General features: G+C 44.9%; 1 protein-coding gene across 2 annotated transcripts in view; it reads right to left on the minus strand.

Annotated features, from left to right (window-relative positions):
• Positions 1-18,440, minus strand: part of MOB3B (MOB kinase activator 3B) — a 184,002-nt gene that overhangs the window by 29,557 nt on the left and 136,005 nt on the right. For both annotated transcript variants that reach the window (XM_019736287.3, XM_019736285.3), the window contains exon 3: positions 7,379-7,581. In XM_019736287.3, coding sequence (XP_019591846.1) covers positions 7,379-7,581 — 203 coding nt within the window. The remainder of the gene's footprint in view (positions 1-7,378; positions 7,582-18,440) is intronic.

Below are 18,440 nucleotides of genomic sequence, written 5' to 3' on the forward strand. Positions count from 1 at the left end.
TAGGGAGGGTGTTCCAATGCAGTTATTTGTTTACTGGCTAAAAACTCCCTCACAGACAGTGCCGTGTGAGCTGGTGCATTGTCGTGATACAAGAGCCATGAAAAGTTGGTGAAAAGTTCAGGTCGTCTAACTTTTTTATGCAGCCTTTTCAGCACTTCCAAATAATAAACCCGGTTAATTGTTTGTCCAGTTGGTACAAATTCATAATGAATAATCCCTCTGCAATCAAAAATGGTTAGCAACATCATTGCAAAAAGTTTGCGAACTTAATTGTCACACCTCATATATGTAAAGAACTTAACAGAACATCTGAAACTCAAGAAATGGAGCCAGTGTTTATTTCTTGGAAATGCTTGCACCTTGCACATGGTAAGAACTGTGTCATATGAGGGAGAGTCATACTGAGGAGTGAGAATGAGCAGGGCTTGGTTTCTTTTTCTCTGTGCAGCCTTCCTATCTGAGGAGTTTCACTTTCATCCCATCACTCTCTCTTGGTTTTCTCTCTTCCACATTCTGTGCAGCAGTAGTGGGTGTGTGGTTGGGGCCAGGGGGGAGGCAGGGAGGCCTCAAAATCTAGAGACACATCCCAGAGATACACAGTGTTGCCCTAACTGTGGATCATGTCCACAAATCATGATCTTTATGTGACGGTAATGAGTGATAACAATAGAAAATAAGATTAGTGGAGCCAAATGTTATTAAATTGGGTGGGCTACACAAAATCAAACCAGTTTCTTCACTGGATGACTTCTCAAGGCGTTCATCTGTGATTGTACATTGTGAGTCTTTGAGGGCAGAGATGACGTAGCCTTATGGTAAACTCATTTGACCAAGGAAAAGAAGCCTGTTTTCACTGAGCATTACCCAGGACCGGCATTTTGAGGGATAGCCTTAGCCAACACAGCTTGAGATTTTTCTTCTTTGCTTTATTTGTCTAGTTCACTGAGCTAACAACCTCACATTTTAGAAAGGGAGATGACATGCTAAAAGTAGTAATTCCCAAATGAGTAAATGTCACCTATAGTCTTGCCTCTCGGATGTGGTGTGGAAACCAGCAGCCTTCACATCATCTAGTAACAAAATGTCCATGCTCAGGTCCCACCCCAGGCCCAGGTGCAGCGCAGCAGAACCCACACTGTGGCAAGATGCCCAGGTGAGTCATGGGCATGTTCAAGTTTGAGAGGCAGACTGAGGACACTAACCGCAATAATTCTGATTTCAGCATATCTGTGGTGAGGTCCATATCTGTGCACATTTTAAAATACCACTTCCAGAGGATTCGGATACAGCTGGTGTGAGAACCCCTATTGAGAAACTGTGACTGAAAGCACTGCTATGCCCAAGCGCCCTGCTAACGTTAACAGAACAGCCCTGTGGTGACATTTGGTCTCACAGAGCACCTCTACCAGGTATGTGATGGTATAATCACCTTCATTGTTAGATATAAGGAGAGGAAGCCCTGGAAAGAGAAGGTGAAGGCCCTAGACCACGGTCACCCAGGGTTCAGCAGGTGCATGAAAGTGAACAAGCACCTTCCTTTCTTTCCTCCCCACCTCTCCAACCTCTCTCCTCCTTTTCCCTAATCAGCTCTTTTTTTTAAAAAAAATAAAGTTTACTGGGGTGCTAATGGTTAGGAAAGTTACATAGGTTTCAAGTGTACAATTCTGTAATACATCATCTGTATATCACATTGTGCGTTCACCACCCAGAGTCAGTTCACCTTCCATCACCATATATTTGATCCCTGTTTACCCTCATGTACCATTCCCCTCCCTCCTTAACCTCCGGTAACCACTAAACTATGGTCTGTGTCTGAGTTTTTGTTTCTTTGTTTGTGTTGTTCTTTTGTTGCTTTCAGTTTTATATCCCACATATCAGTGAAATCATATGCTTCTTGACTTTTTCTGCCTGACTTATTTTGCTTAGCATAATAATCTCACGATCCATCCATGTTGTCGCAAATGGCACTACCGTGTGTGGGGACAGAGCCAGGAGTGCAGTTTCCAGGTTCTCGCCCTCATGTGGAAAGGTGCTCACTCAGGTAGTAAATAGGCATCAACTGTGATTGGATGGCCATCAGCTGTGGCTAGTTGGCCGTCAGCTGTGACCAGTGAGCCATTGGCCACTAATATAACTACTGTGGCTACGCTAGCAGAAAATGGGAGCTAGCAAGAAGATGGTGGCTGAGCTAGCAAGAGTGGATTGCAGTTAGCACGGCGGATTGCAGCTAGCAAATGAGCAGAGAGAAGTGGATGGCAGGTTGCGGATTGTATGGCTCCTGCTTCCTGTGTCTCCAACCCAGCCGCCATCGAGACTATAGTGGTATGACTCCCCTATCTATGGCTCCATGGGTGTTCCTTTTTGGCCTCACCATATCCTGTGTTCTTATGTGGGGAGCGGGACCTGAGACCTCGCATGACACCTGCATGACACCGTGTTTCCCCAAAAATAAGAGCTAGCCAGACAATCATCTCTAATGCGTCTTTTAGAGCAAAAATTAATATAAGACCCAGCCTTATTTTACTATAAGACCGGGTCTTATATAAGACTGGGTTTTACATAATGCTATATTAATTTTTGCTCCAAAAGACACATTAGAGCTGATGGTCCGGTTAGGTCTTATTTTCAGGGAAACACGGTATTTCATCTTTTCCTAGCTACTGCACTGCTAACAGCCCTCTCTGAGTCTGCCTTTGCTTTTAGTGAAAGGTCAACAAAGCACTGCTGGTTTCTTCTGCTTGCTAATGATAATTCTGATTGGCTCAGTTCCGTCAGCTGACTCATAGGGCTGCCAAGAGCTGACAGCAGCCTGCTTATTCAATCAGGGCCTGGCCGATTTTCGAATTACCATCCTCATTTGGACTCCTTTTCTCCAACTGTGAACTTGCTTGAGTTCAAGTTATCTTCAGCTGTTGACTTAAATGAGAAATGGATCCTTTGTCACATCTGTGTGTCAGTCCTCCAGCCTCCCTCCCTGTTGGAGAACGAATGAAAGGCCATGTGTTTCCCTGGGTTCCCAGGCTGCTGCTGACCAGCAGGTCCCAATGGGAGTGAGGAGGCAGGACCTGTGGGCGGGTGGCCGTGCTGGCCTCAGTGCGCTGGCCAGGGCGACCTCTTCCCAGCTTCTCAATTCCAAATTGTATTCCCACTCACAGGCCTGATAGGGTGATCAACCATCCCCATTTGACAGGGACTGAGAGTTTTCCAAGAGCACGAGATGTTTAGTGCTAACTCTTGGGAGGGTTGGTCACCTTATGCCTGGCACACCAGGACATACAGGCAGTGCAAGAGCATTTAACATCCCCGAGTGCTCTCGTTGGAATCTGGAACCGAGAATTGACTGACAGTTGGGGTCCCATCTTTCTCTGTCAGGCCTAAGACTGATGCTGCATCTCTCCACTGCTCTGCACCTTATTTTGCTTTTAATCTGCATTGTTCATCCAATAGGATGGAGCATTGCTTCCAACAATGGATAAATGGAGATTTCTCGGTGTGTTCTGAGGTGAGGGAGGTGCCAAGGAAGGAACATTTGGTATGCCATCCCTTTGAATGGAGGTGCGTCATCCACAAAGTACTCTTCTCAATTCAAAAATACAGCTGGCATTTATTATGTATTAGGCAACACGGGCAACGCAAGCTCGTGTCTTGTACACTCCCAGCCCTCCAAGAGTGAGACATTGATACAGTGAACTAGATCTGCTACAGGGTTACCTGGGGGATCACTAAGATGGCAAAAGGCCATGGGATCTACTGAAGGGAGTATTAGGGTACCTCTGCTTACTTATTATATGCCAGCTACTTTACATTCATACCTGACTTAACTAACATTTCTTAAGCACTTACCATGTGACGAACCCATTTAATTTTTACAGAAATTCTATTTTTGTATACCTAGTCTATGAATGAGGTAAATGAGGCTTTGGACAGCCAACTATCTTGTTCAAGATTGCAGGTTAGTAAAGGAAGGGACCAGGGTTTGAACCCAGAGAGCTGAGTCTTGTCTCCAGCACGGTCTGAGACCCAATCACTCCCCTTGCTGGGGGCCGGACCCTCAACGCAACCAGTGTGCTGGACACTCAGTCAACATGACACAAAAGCAGCAGGGTGGGCTCTGGGGGCAGAGGAACGTGCAAGCGTGGCGGAGGAAAACATGAGGTGGGGTCTCTGATTCTACACTGTGGAATCCCAAGGCATGACACCAGGAATGTCCTACTGGAGGTGTGGGAACTCTGGGAATGCTGACGTTCTAAGGGAAACTGGCTGGACAAATGCTGCCCTCTGACCCCTTTCTGCATTAGAGTCTAAAGAATGTACAACTAGAATGTGAAGCCAAATGCCTGACTCCTTTATCATCGTTCAAGGGCTGAAGATGAACAGCAGTTATTATTTTACATTTTTTAGTGTGTATTTGTAAATTCTCAAAAGCATATCTTTCTTTACGCACTTAGAGCTTGCTTTGCATATGTATATAGGGTACTTAATATGTGGAAACACAAATGAAAATGTGCGGATTTGATATGCTATGACTGATTTTCATATGTGCATTGCAACAGCACACTTAGAAGTTAGGTATTCTAGCACTATCATCTACTGGAAGTGTTCATTTTAGTCGTAACAATCCACAGGTACAGCTTTCTTAGTGGACACTGGACTAAATATCCTGAGCCTGACATTATATGATTCTTGTCCTCAGAAACATTCTCAGTATCTTTTTCTGTTACTTGATAGGTTTTGGTTTGTGTAAAATGAATATATAATTTCAGAAATTAAGCATTACTAATGCTTGTTATTAATATGTAAACAGCATTAAAATTAATCTTCCTGTAATGATAATTAACAAAGCATAAAGGTACGAAGGATACTGTTTCGAGCAAGATTTAAAGAAATACAAGCTTCTGAAAAACAAAAACAAAAACAACGGATACCCTTCTTGTTCATTTCTACTGTTAATAATTCCAATTGTAGTCTTTTCCCAAAGAGGCTCTTATCTGGAACACAGGGTGTTGGCGGTCCTGCCTGTGACTCTGAGATGCCAGTCAGCTCCTGGCACTGCCAGGTGTTAGAATCCCTGTGGCCCTTCTTCAGAAAATAACAGTTGTCTTATGACAAAGAAAGGCTTTCTCTGCGTGCTGACTTACACCCAGCTTAGTCCTACAATGGCCTTTATGTGTTTGTATGTTAAGAAGAAACTGGCTTCCAGATCTATCCATCTGATGTTTCTGCTTCTTTAGGTCAGCGAAACCAAAACTATGCGTGCTTAGGAGAGCCTCTGCCTTCTGGTCGACCTTTGGGGAAGGTGTTTCCCTTCCACCTGAACATGTCAATGGAAGAGAACGGAACTAACCTCCCAGAAGCAGAACCATGTGCTCTATGAGATCACAGTGGTCTTTCCTCTCTTCATTCACATGGCCCCTAGCCACTCTTCCCTTTGTCCTTGATATTTTCTGAAATCCGCTTTATCACTCTTTCCAGTATTTTAACTCTCTTGAGGTGTTTGCACAACCTTTTCTTCAAGTGGCTATTCCCCCACAACAGCCTTGAGGCTGGTATACAGGACAAACTAGCAAAACTCAATCATGGGGTACAGCATTTCAGTTTCTTTCCACACTAGCTGTCCAACCAAACTCAGAGACAATTCAGTTTCTGTCCCCAAAAGCTTTCAGAAAGCTGTCGTGAAAGAAAATGAAGAAAATCAGCTCTTCTCTAGGCAACGATGTATATCCCAGTGGTACCCAGAAAGTCTTGCTTTATTCCAGAACTCTTGAGTGGTGCAAAGAAGAATTTTTTTGCCAGGTACTCTCAGAGCACAAGAACAGAGTTCAAGATCAGAAACGCTAAAGGTGATACGTAAAATTCACCAACATTTTGCCAAACACAGATCCTGTACTATATTAAACGTGTCTTTTATTTTTTTGGATTTTGGTTCTTTCATCTCTGAGGCCTTGCTGACTCTGGAGGGATGCTCTTCCAGGGCTAGTCAATTTCTAGAGATAACGAACAACTCACTCGCAAGCTGTTTAGTCACCAACCAATACAAACCAGCAAATCCAGAGCCCACACCCCTTCTCCTCTATTGGCTCTCACAGTTGGGGCCACCATTCCTCTGCCCTACTCACCCCACGGCCAGATACCAGACAGCCTGGGCAGCCCCTCGGCCCCAGAGCCCACTGAAGTTATTCAAATTAGTCAGTCTTAAACCCGCTTGCCTGCCTCGCCCATTCCTTCCCAGGGAAACCACAATAAAGGCTCTTGTCCACATTTTCCCTGTTCCCTCGGCCTCTGCCCAACCCGGCTGCTGCCCTGTGTGGCCCTGTGACATGGTGTACCCCTTTTCTTGGGATCTGTATTACAAAGTATCTTTTCCATGGCAATCATCTCCTGATCTGTTGGCCGCACCATACACAAATAATAATAAAACCTGTATTTGAAAGACATGTACATAAAGAGACAGAAAGATAGGGTAGCAAAAGATGACAGCCTGGCCCCTGCATTCTGGACATTATTCAGATGGACTCGAATGAAATTTAGTTGCTCTGTCAGTCACATGTAGCAAAACTGCTACTTGAACTGTTTCAAGAGAAAAGCATGATTTTACTATAAAGCACTGTACTATATTGGCTAAGAAAGTACTCAATAGATCTAATTAGAAATAGCTGTGACGGGGCATCCCATTAAGATACCACATATGACAAAAGATGATGGGGTTTTTCAGGGTCTTTGACTTCTAAATGCAGAGATTGAGTTCAATTGTAAAAATAATTTATGAAGAAAATGAATATAGTCCCTATTCACCTAAACGATAATAGTAAAGTTTTACATCAAATGTTCTGGATTCTAATATATTCTATTAAAATGGTGTCACAGGAGATTGAGTATGCAGAGCAAGGCTTACTTCTGTCTTTATTTCTGGAGGGAAAGCTACTCAAAAGCAGTTGTATTTGACCTTGCCTGCCTAGCAGCTGTCACACAGTAGGTGCTAAATATTTATTTACTGACTGAAGAAATGTTTCTGATCGTCTTTCCGCTAACAGTGTAAGAGATGACAGAAGAGATCAAAGATGTCCATTTAAAGGATTAAATAAGTAGGTGACTGGTGTGGGCACTGAGAATTAAAGCTAATCCCTTTGGCCAAACAATTACAACCCCATTACATCTTGCTAACTCTCGGAGAGAAATTTAAGACTCTTATTTGTAGCTGAGGACATCTTGGCATCTCCTAATCTTTAAGTGACCTCTAAGGCCGTCTGATTCTGCAATCCTTTGGCTAGCAACTAGCCATTAGTGAGCATTTATGCATGGGCCTCAAAGTGTGCTGTGACAAATGGCTGATGAGCTCCTCGGGGTGTCCTGGGTGCCATCACCGCACGGTGACACTTACCAAGGGCTCCAGCTCCTTGCGGTCTATGAGGTTCATCTCTGTGACGAAGTAATAGAAGTGTTTGTAGCAGGTGTTGACGTGGGCCTCTGCACCCATCACGATCACCCGGTCGAAATGGTGGATGTATACGTGGACAAAGACCCGGAAGAGGCGGCACAGGATCTTCTTGCAGATCTGAAGGAAGTTCTTTGGGAAGGGAACACCTAGAGAAGGCAAAAGAAACAAAGAACAAAACCGTGATGAGACAGCTTCAGCAGGGCACACGCAGGAGGCTGGTGCCGGCCCTGGGCTCCCAGGCCAGCCTCGGATGCCGCGCTCACGCTGGGCAGCTGCGTCTGCCACTGCCTGGAAAAGTGGCTCAAACAGTGTGAAATTCAAATGCCAACAACAACCAGGAAGAGACCCCCAAAACGAGGGAGGAGGGCCAGGTTTGTTTCTTTGGTTATGTATGTATTTTTTGGTGCAGATGGACATGCAGAAATATTTATGTTTAAATAGAAACATGCTCTTTGCCTTCTTGCCTTTTAATTAGTTCCCCACTTTACAGAGGACAAGAAAGTTCACTCTCCTCCTACTTCTTATCTAAGAAAACTGGTAGGAGGAGGGTGATGCTACATGGAGACTGGCACCCACTGTCCCAGAGTAACAGGGAGTGGTGGGGACTGTGACAGCTTGAAATGTCCCTTCTGGTCGAAGGCAGCAGCCACTGCACAACGCCAGCCAACGGTGGCCATAAGGGAATGGAGGCCAAGGGCTGTGAGAACGTTTGATGTTTCGAGATAATTTAGAAATCTGGAGTTCTGTGAATTTGCTGCATTTCTTTAAACGTTAGCAATTAGTCTGAAGTTTTCAAAAATACCACGGGTCAAAACGAAACATCTTTCTAGGTTAGATTCAGCCTGCAGGTTACCGGTATGCAAATTCTGATCCAAATTTCTCCTGAGATACACTGTTTCTGAGGTGGATAAGGGCAACAGATGTCATGGACGGTTCGCATCAGGCTCATTACTGGGTCAAGTGGAGGAAGATAAGAGCTGGGGGCTCATTTTTCATAATACAGGCAGGGTGAGTGGTCAACGAGACACCCAGATTTCCCATCTGACCACCGCTACTCCCAGTTTGGTCGAGCAGCAAATAACAGCATCACACGCCTACTTCCTTTCTCCCTCTCAGACACTGCTTCAGCTCTTGTTATTTAAACTGTCCTTAAGTGGTGACATGTTATGGATTCCTAAATTAAACAGACTTTAAATTCCGACTCTGCTCCTTTTCTGGCTGTATGACCAAGGGCAAATTATTTAACTTCTCTGAGTTTCAGTTTTTCCATCTGTAGGATGCAGATAAAAATACCAATGGTTGTGAGGAGTTAGAAGTAGTACCTGTGCATTTTGGTTTCTCGTCTATAAAAGACGTGTCATGATAAGGTCTTCCTTGCATGGCTAGGAGAGTGTGAACATGAGCAAAATCCTCCTATAGTGCCTAAAACAAAGTAAGAGCTCACTAAATGGGTATGACCCACCCTTCTGTCTGCAAGGTAAGGTCTGGAGCATCTAGCTGTTTTTATAAGGAAAATAACCACCCTTATCAAGAAAGGTAGACATGACCACCGGCCTTTCAACAGAATTGTAGAGCCGTGTTCAGGGCAAGCCGCTGGTCCCAGAAAGTCTGGAGTTTTGCTGTCTGTGCCTCCACAAGGTCCCAGTGGCAGCTGTGTGGTAAGAGACACTGTAATGGGAACACCTGGGAGTCCCAGGGCCAGATGAGAGAGACAGTACATGGCTGGCAGTTGGCAGAGGCAGGACCTGCCACCCCAGCGCCCGGCAATGATACCGGCTTTTCTTTAAAAACAAAGTGGCAGCATATCAAATGAACCCAGGGAGAAAAGAGACTCGGGCATAGCTTGGCAGCTGACTGTCTGGGCAACAGATGCTGGGATTTAGGGGGAGGGGGAAGGTAAAGCTGGGAGAAGGTGGAGGGCAGCCCTTCAAAGAACTTAGGGGCTGTTTCCTCTGCTGAAGGGGGTGGGGGGGGGTTGGCGGGGAGGGCAGTGAAAACCCCTGCTGCCAGGCTGGAAGATGGTCTGGAGTCTTAGAAGCTCGAGTACCAGAGGTGATGGAATCCCCTCTCAGACAAGTGTGTTCCCGTCAGAAGGGGATTCCTGTAAGTGCCAGCGGCTTGACATATGTTACCTATCTGTGAAGTATGCTTTCGTATTCCTATGTCACAGATGCAAAGCACTGAGGCTCTGAAGTAAGGATTTACTTGCTCCAGGCCACTTAGCTAAACAGTGGCAGGGCTGGGATTTGGACCAAGTCAGCCTGACTCTAAAGTCCAAAAGATGTGGTTGTGTTTGGAGTGCGACTCTCTCTCTGCCAAGGATAGAGGCCCAGCTCGATAGCTAAGCACAGTGAGGCATCTAAAGGTTATTCTTCAGTGACACAGAAATATAATTTTAAAAAAGAAAAGGGAGAGAAGATTGAAAAAGTCCACACCCTGAGGAGCCACAGATCCGAGGTGATAGAAGTCAGCTAATACACTGCTGCCTTTAAGGAGAAATGTGTTTTCTCTGTCCACGCCTTATGACCATGGGCCTGGGGCTAAAAGTAAAAGCTAACATTTACTGAGCACTTAGTATGTTCTCAGCACTGTGCCAAGTGCTTTACATGGATTAGCTGACTGAGTCCTTAAACAACCCTTGAAGACAGACACTATTATTGTTTCCATTTCACAGATGAGGAAACAGACTCGCGTCCCTACCTCGGATCAGCTTTGAGCTCTTGGCTCTGTCCTCCTCTCCATACCTGGTCTTTGGCCTTGCTTTGGCCATGACCTTGGTTTGCTCTTGCCCCTCCCCTTTGGGCTAGAGCTGGGAAGTCTATTTAGAGTAGATGAGAGGAGCTGGTTTTGGAGTCTGGAAGACCTAGTGTAAAATCCTAGCCACTAGCTGTCTAGGCAAACTACTTCGTCACTCTACTTCATTATAAAATCGAGAAAAACATTTACTCTAAAGTATTATTATAATAGTATCTGTACTGTGCCTGGCACTTAGTGGGAACTTTGGTACCAGGCTATACTTTTGTTATTTCCCTCCTCGAATAGATAGGACCTTGGGCTCAGAATCTCTTGGCTCTGGCTGCTAAGTTGGGCCTGATTTTCCACCATTCCCTCCCTCATATGTAGTTCATTCTTCAAAAGTGAACATTGCAAATGGTTCAAGTTGGGACATGCTCAGCATGTACCCTAGTCACCCCAGGTCAGTTCTGGAAGCTGAGAACTCCTATACTGGCAGTCTGAGGGAGTCCAGCATTCTCTGCTAAGCCAGAGGTAAAATCCCAGCACACAGAGCATGGGGTTAAGAATAAGAAAGCTACATGACATTTGGGTAACACATTCAATATTATCGATGGTGTAGGGGCCAATTACATAGTTTGTGTACTATCTTAACCCTCTTCTTACTTTCTCTTCTGCCTTCTGGGTATTCAGTTTTGTGTGTAGGCATGTGTACACATATGCGTGTGCATATGTGTTTTCAATAAACTTTCTTCAGAAGATGGGAAGTTGAAGAGATTACCCCTCTAGATGAAGAGAACTGGATGTTCCCCCTCCCCCTTTTGGTAGACTCTGGAACTCTCACCCTGTGTAACTGGCCTCACGGCAGCAAGACAGAACAAGAGTCAGCCCTGCAAGGGCTGACCCGATGGCTCAGGTGGTGGTTGCCAGTTCGATTCCTTGACTCCTGCAAGGGGTGGTGGGCAGCGCCCCCTGCAACTAAAGATTGAACATGGCACCTTGAGCTGAGCTGCCACTGAGCTCCCGGATGGCTCAGTTGGTTGGAGAGTGGGCTCTCAACCACAGGGTTGCTAGTTCGATTCCTCGAGTCCCGCAAGGGATGGTGGGCAGCGCCCCTTGCAACTAAGATTGAACATGGCACTTTGAGCTGAGCTGCCACTGAGCTCCCGGATGGCTCAGTTGTTTGGAGCGTATCCTCTCAACCACAAGGTTGCTGGTTCGACTCCCGCAAGGGATGGTGGGCTGTGCCCCCTGCAACTAGCAATGGCAACTGGACCTGGAGCTGAGCTGCGCCCTCCACAACTAAGACTGAAAGGACAACTTGACTTGGAAAAAAGTCCTGGAAGTACACACTGTTCCCCAATAAAGTCCTGTTCCCCTTCCCCCCCCCAAAAAAAAATAAATAAAATAAAAGATTTTTTAAAAAAAGCTGACAAATATTAAAAAAAAAAAAAAAAAAGTCAGCCCTACGGACCCACTCCCTTTCCTGACAGGATCCAGAGCAGCCAGATCATGAAAATTGATTGACATGAGGGGTTTTTGTCTTTATGGTGCCACTAAAAAGCATCCAATGCCCATTAAATAGCCACAGAAGTGTGAGCCCTGAGTGAAGCCTGGTATGTCCATGTACGATGTCATTTAGTCCCAGTGACACCGTGTGCAGTGGCATTATTATTTCAGTTTAAAAAAGAATATGCAACTGAGGTTTAGCTCAGATAAAGTATTAGCCCTTGGCCCCACAGTAAAAGAAGGTGGAGCCGAGATTTGGCTCTAAAACTCAGGCATTACTACAGACTCCGTGGTGGCAGGGAACCTCACTGCTGAGATGGCCATCCTTTGGCTGCACTTACATCAGTATGTGGCTTATGGAAGAAGCTCAAGCAATGCGTTTGTTTGTTTGTTTTGAATGAATACAGTCTAGCAGTAGGAAGAAGGAAAGGCAAGTGGATCGTCTTGAATGGACACTGACTGGGCCAGTTACCATGGCAGGCTGAACCTGAGGGGCTGGTACTGGCGGGGCCTGGGCAAAGGGCAGTCTGTTGGTACACATGGCACCAGTGGCCCACTTCGGGACAATGTGCAACCCCACCTTCTGTCTCTTCTGCTTCTCTCAAGTACATAAGATACTGTGGACTCTCCACTTTAATGTTTCCCAGGGTATGTTTTTAAAAAAATCATTAATCCTGGGAGATCCTTGGCTTAAAAAATGCAGGTCCTGAGGTCAAATACATTTGCAACAATGCTGCTTTCATAGAGGTTTACAACATACCCAAGCATAGTAAAGGACCTGAGAATTTCTGTAGCAAAAAGTCCTGTTTAACTCCGGGACCTCCTTTCCCCCATAATATTTACCAGTTTCAAACACAGAATCTGTAATCAGACTTCTCAGGTTTCAATTTTGGCTCTACTACCTATGAACAATGAAGCCACATGCAAATGGCTTAATGTCTCTAAACCTCAGTTTCCCCCATCTGGAAGGAAATGGATGTTCATGTTATCTGTGACTCAGGAGGTGGTGAGGATTAAGTACACACATATAAAAGGCTTTGCTAACACCTTGCAGATAGTAACCACCCCTTGTGAACTGTTAGTTTTAGTACCCCAATGACCAAGTGCTCTTTGTAATGTATTTGGAATTAAATTCCTCCTGTATTTTATACTCAGGAGGGCAGTCCTCGTATTAGTACCTAACCTCTGAGCTTGCAAAGAACTTAAAGTGGCAGGTACTCAGGTAAGCCCTGAGTTACATTCTGCCTTGTATTGTTTTCTACCAGTTTCTCATACTTATGTCTTGTATTACTTTAAGTTCCCTGAACAAAGGGGCTGTTTATACTTTGATTCTACCTTTAAAAGCACCTGGCACAGGGCTTGGTAGGGAATACTCATCAATCAAAATTGAATCACAAGAGCGGTGATCTTATTTAGTCAAGATGTAAATCCATCATCTCTTATTTGGGGGAGGAAAAAAGGCTATAGCAGAACTGATAGCTTTTTGCCAGAGTCTTGATAGGGTCCTGGCAGGGAACACTGCACACTGCTTTTGGGGAGAGGGGAGGAGAGCTCTGTGATAAGAACATTTTGATCTAGCTTGGGGTGTGGGAAGAAAGAATCTGAAACGCTTCTCTTTTTATCGTTAAAATCCCCCTTCTTTGCTTTTCAATGTCGTTTTTCCAATGGTGATAGTTAATTTTCAGTCACTGTACTCAATTAGAAAGTTAATGCCAGACCATATTAACCAGCGGTCTTAACTTAATAGATTGCATGTTTAAAGGATTTGGAGTTAAACTTTGACAAGTCATATAATAACGCAGACAAACCATCCAAAAATAATCCCAGACAGATATGTACTGATGATACAGATAACAACCTTTGATCAGAAGGTCTCTGAGCGATGTACAGGCAGGGACTGATCTCAGAGCACCTCCTTTTGTCCCACCCTGAGCCACAGCCCTACGACTCTCAGATTCAAGCAAGGAAAGTTCATACTCCAAAAGTTGGCTAAAAATGAGAATGATGTGTTCAGATGCATGCTGCCCAAAGAGGTGATAGACATCTAGGTAACAGACATCAAAGATAACCTTGCACTTGGATGGCCGTGGGTCATGTGGTGGGGCTTGGTCTCCGCAAATGGGTCAGTACTGAAATGGAGTTAGTGAACCTCATAGACTGAGCTCAGATTCCAGAGTGAGATGAGGCAAGATGCCTGGGCGGAAGTCAGAATCCCAAACCAATCAGTCAATGCAGTTCCGGCAAGAATTTCCTCCACAATGGGACTCCAGGCTGGCCTAGAATTTGCTGGGTGACCAGGCCAAGAAAGAGGCAGAACAGACAGTTGCGGAGAAGCTGGCAGGTGAGGTGAATCTGCACGGCCTGGAGCCTGTCTTGAAGGCCAGACCAGGCAGCCCCACAGCTGTCTCTCTGCTGCTCAGGGAAGATTTGATGCTCAGCCGGGAACCAGCATCTGACAGCCCGCAGAGTTTATGAATGTTTCTAACCACAGCTTTCTGATCTGCAAGCCATGTTCAGTGGGAGAGCTAAATCGAGCATGGAATACAATAATTTTTCCGGGGCCCCACGCCGATTTGCCTTTCATCTCTGACTTAGTAAATCTCCTTTCTCCCAAACAAAACTTAATAAAAATTCCAGTAATTTCTGAGCTTCAATCCATTTTCCTTCTTCCTCTTTCTCCCCTCTCCCCTCCCTTCCCTGAATCCCTCAGATGCCCCATTCAATCCTTCCTTTTGGGGCACCCCTGAAAGAAAGTAAGTCATCTAAATGGCTTGTATGTTTTCTTTTATCCTGTCAGGGAGGCTGCAAAGGGACAGCCCCTCAGAGAATGCAGAAATGCTTTGCTGAGAGGGCCACAGATAGGACACTAAGGTCCCAAGTCAAACAAGACCGAGGTGGCAGTTTCTGAGGTAGCTGGTGCTCATTCTGTTTTCCTTGTTTTCTCTCTTATCTTTTGAAGAGAAAGCCCCATGCTTGGGGATGAGACTTTGGTCTGTGATCGTGCTGGGCTGAACCTGGCTGTGGAGATGTGGAGAGTGAGGGCTAAAAGGTTGTCTGCAGGAACACCAAAGAATTGCCCTCAAACACCCCACGTTCCACGAGCAGCTAGCATTTACTTGACCCCGTCATTTACCTAGTTAATGCCTCCTTGTCCTTAAGAGCTCAGCTCAAAGGCTCCCCTTGTCCCCAGACTCAGTTTCTCTGGTGTCTGCTATCTGCTCCCGAAATGTTCGTGAGCACAGATCCCAGATGGTACCTCTACCCTTATCTGTGGAACTGAAGTCTGCCACTCCCTCAGGACTAGACATTCCCGGAAGGCAGGGCGTCGGTCCATCCAGGTTTCTCACAGATGGAGCCTTAGTGCTTAGCATGGAGGCTGCAGCAGGGTGGGTGTGTAACAAATACTTGCGGATGGCTGGACGATTGTTGAGCTCTTATGCCATCTACTTACCCTGAAGTCAGAGCTCAGAAAGTTGAAGGGGCTGAGTGGACCGGGATTTACAGGGTTACCGTGCTTTGTGGTGGAAAGGGATCTGAATTCAAGTCTGTCTAATTCCAGAGACTTTGTTCTTTCCATTCTTCCAGGGAACCTGACAGGGCGCTCATAGCTCCTTTCATCTCACTCCATTCCAATTGGGGAAACAAAATTTGTTAAAAGACAGAAAAATTTGTTAAAATTTGTTATAAGGTGGAAAAAGGTGCTTTGATTCCTTCCCCAAACATATGTGCCATCGGGGTTGAAGACAGTCGTTAAGCATCTGGCTTTGGAGCCAGACATACTTGGGTTCTCATTCCAGCTGTGGAACTTCCATGCCACCTGTCCTTGAGGAAGTTTGCTCACTTGTAAAAGGCTCAGTTTCCTGATCTGAGAAATGGGAATAATGCTATCCAGTTTTTTGGGACACTGTGAGGATTAAACAGGAAACACAGTGCCAGCAGGCAGTCAGAAGGTCTTCAGTAACAGGCAGCCAATGTTACTATTATTCTAAAAGTAGCTCTTCCTCAGAGCCAAGGGTGGGGATGGGGGGTAAATGAAACAGGGCAGGCCAAGCTGCCTTTTCTCCAAAGGGCAAACTCTTCCCTGGAGAGTAGATTTGGAGCCAGTGTGATATACGGGAACATCCTGTGAGCTGCCCAAGAAATTTCCACATGACACAGATGAAACCTAAGGCCCTGGCCAATCCTTTGGGGTCCCCTGATGGCATGTCAGTTACAACAACCAGAAATGCCCACATAGCTCCTTAAAGCTGTTACTCATGTTAGATAGCATTTGTGCTGTCCCTTTGGTCTTTGGAGTCCAGAAATAGGATCGCACGTGTGAAAATCCTTCTACAAGTCACAAAAATCACTCATCCTCAAAAACTCATGAATAAAAACAACATCCCACCCACGTGGGAAAAGAAAACAGACCTCTTCTGGCAGCGTGGCTGAGAACATACCATTTCCAAAATACTTGCAAAACAAAATGCAACTGGATCACAAGGAGAAAAAAACAACTAATGACACATATCTGTTTCTTAAAAATACACATCCTCCTCCTCTTAGTTACTGTCCTGCCTGTTTCATCCACATTCTCCCGCCTCCTGCAAAATGTGTATATGTTTATCTAAAGAAGCTTCAAGCTCTTGCTGATTCCTCTAAGCAGATGTTTTTTGTTACCTCAGAGCGCTCAAGAAAGTGTCTGTTCATCATGCCAAGAAAAACAATCCTGTGTAGCAAGACTTTGTTCCTTTGCCTAAAACAAAACAAACAAAAAAAAACAACCCAAAAAAACCAAACAAAAAAAAAATCCCAAACAAACTGACAGCTGCAAATGGTTAGAAATAAACTGGCTACTACTCTATTCTCTAACTCCCTCTGCCCTTCCCTAGTGCCCCCTGCGTCACCCTCCAACCTATTATCACAGTGGTTGCACCAAAGAAAGGAAAATAGACTAGTATGTAATGATATGTTCTAAACAGATTGTTAATTCTTTCAGACCTGCCATTTGCTGGGCAGAGGAAGTACTGTTTCAGCTTCCCAAATGAGTGACTGTAAATACAGTCTGCCTGCTTGTCGCACTTCCCTCTTCTTCCCCAGTGCCACTTTTCTGCTACCTGAGGCTGTTCCTTATCTGCATCCCTGTCTCCAGGACATCTGCTTTTACCCTCTGCTGTCACAGCACAGAGTGGGAAGTTGATCAAGAAATACCCAAGAAAACCGGAGAAAGGTATTCATTCACTATGGATTAACAATAAAAGCCATATAAACAAACTCTAGCTAATTCATACTTGCCAAGGTTGCTGAAAATCAAATGGGCAAATGAGATGGAGTGAGCTGAGAACATGATGCTGGCGAACTTCATTACTGGAAAGTTAGGCAGAAGAACCAGTACTTTGATCATAAACCCCAGTTCAGGATTTGAAAATGACTCACCTCCTTGTTATAGATGATATATTCGTATTAATCTTCACAAATAGAACTTTTCTTTATTCACCAGCAGAATCCCTCTTCCATTATCTGAAGGGCAATTAATACCAAGCCTTGTCTGAGTCGTGTCTAATCTATAAACTTCTCTCCAACCCCACTGCTGTTTCCCTTGTTCAAGCTACCATCACCGCCTACCTGGTTTGCTGCAGCTCCCCCTCAGCTGAGCCCTTTCTCTACTCTTGGATGTCTCCAATCTCCACCTGGCAGGTGGAGAATCTTCCTAATATGCAAATCTAACCAGGATTATCTGTCTTGCATAAAACTCTAAAGCAGCTTTCTACTGGTTCAAGGTAAAACCAGAGCTATTTAACATGGCAGGCAAGACCCTTTATGGTTTCATACATGTGTCACTCCATCATCACCTCTGGATTCTCCTGACATGCACAGAATACTCCAGCCCTCCAGAGCTAAGATCCTTCGCTGGCTCACTTCTGGGTCAAAGTACAGCTAAGTTCTCAGACTTAGCTGTGTAAAGTAGCCCCCCCCTTATCCACTAGGATATGTTTCAAGACTCCTAGTGGATGCCTGAAACTGTGGATATTACTGAAACTGTGGATATTACTGCACCCTACATATATTATGTTTTTTCCTATACATACACACCTATGATAAAATTTAATTTATAAACAATGCACAGTAAGAGATTAACAACAACAATAATAAAATAGAACAATTAGAATATACTGTAATAAAAGTTATGTAAATGTGATCTCTCTCTCTCTCTCTCTCTCTCTCTCTCTCTCTCTCTCTCTCTCTGACAACTGATCTGATCAGTGAGATGGCTACTAAGTGACTAACTGGTGGGAGCATCTACAGCGTGAATTTGCTGGACGAAAGGATGATCCATGTCCCAGGCAGACAGAACGGACATGAGATTTCATCACGCCACTCAGAACGGTGCACAATTTAATACTTATGAATTGTTTATTTCTGGGATTTTCCATTGAATATTTTCATACCTCAGTTGAATGCAGGTAACTGAAACTGCGGAAACAGAAACCACCAATAAGGGGGGACCACTGTATCTGTAAATTACCTACTTGAATATGGTCTGAATCAGGAATCACATATTCGAATGCCTTTGAGGGGCAGAAAGGAACATAACAGAGTAGAGTAAGCCAGGCATAATACAATAGGGAGTGGTGTGGATTGTGACAACCTGGTGAGTGCTTTATGCAGGAAAGGAAGAGAGCCCCTCAGCCTTTGCTTTTTTGAGCAGGAATATGGTTTCAGGATTGCCAGACCTTCTGGTCTTCCAAGAGAGTCCAGAAGTCTAGATTCTAATCTGAAATCT

This window comes from Rhinolophus sinicus, chromosome 16 (genome assembly GCF_057876585.1).
Source record: "Rhinolophus sinicus isolate RSI-liver-muscle chromosome 16, RSI-T2T, whole genome shotgun sequence".
Lineage (NCBI taxonomy): Eukaryota > Metazoa > Chordata > Mammalia > Chiroptera > Rhinolophidae > Rhinolophus > Rhinolophus sinicus.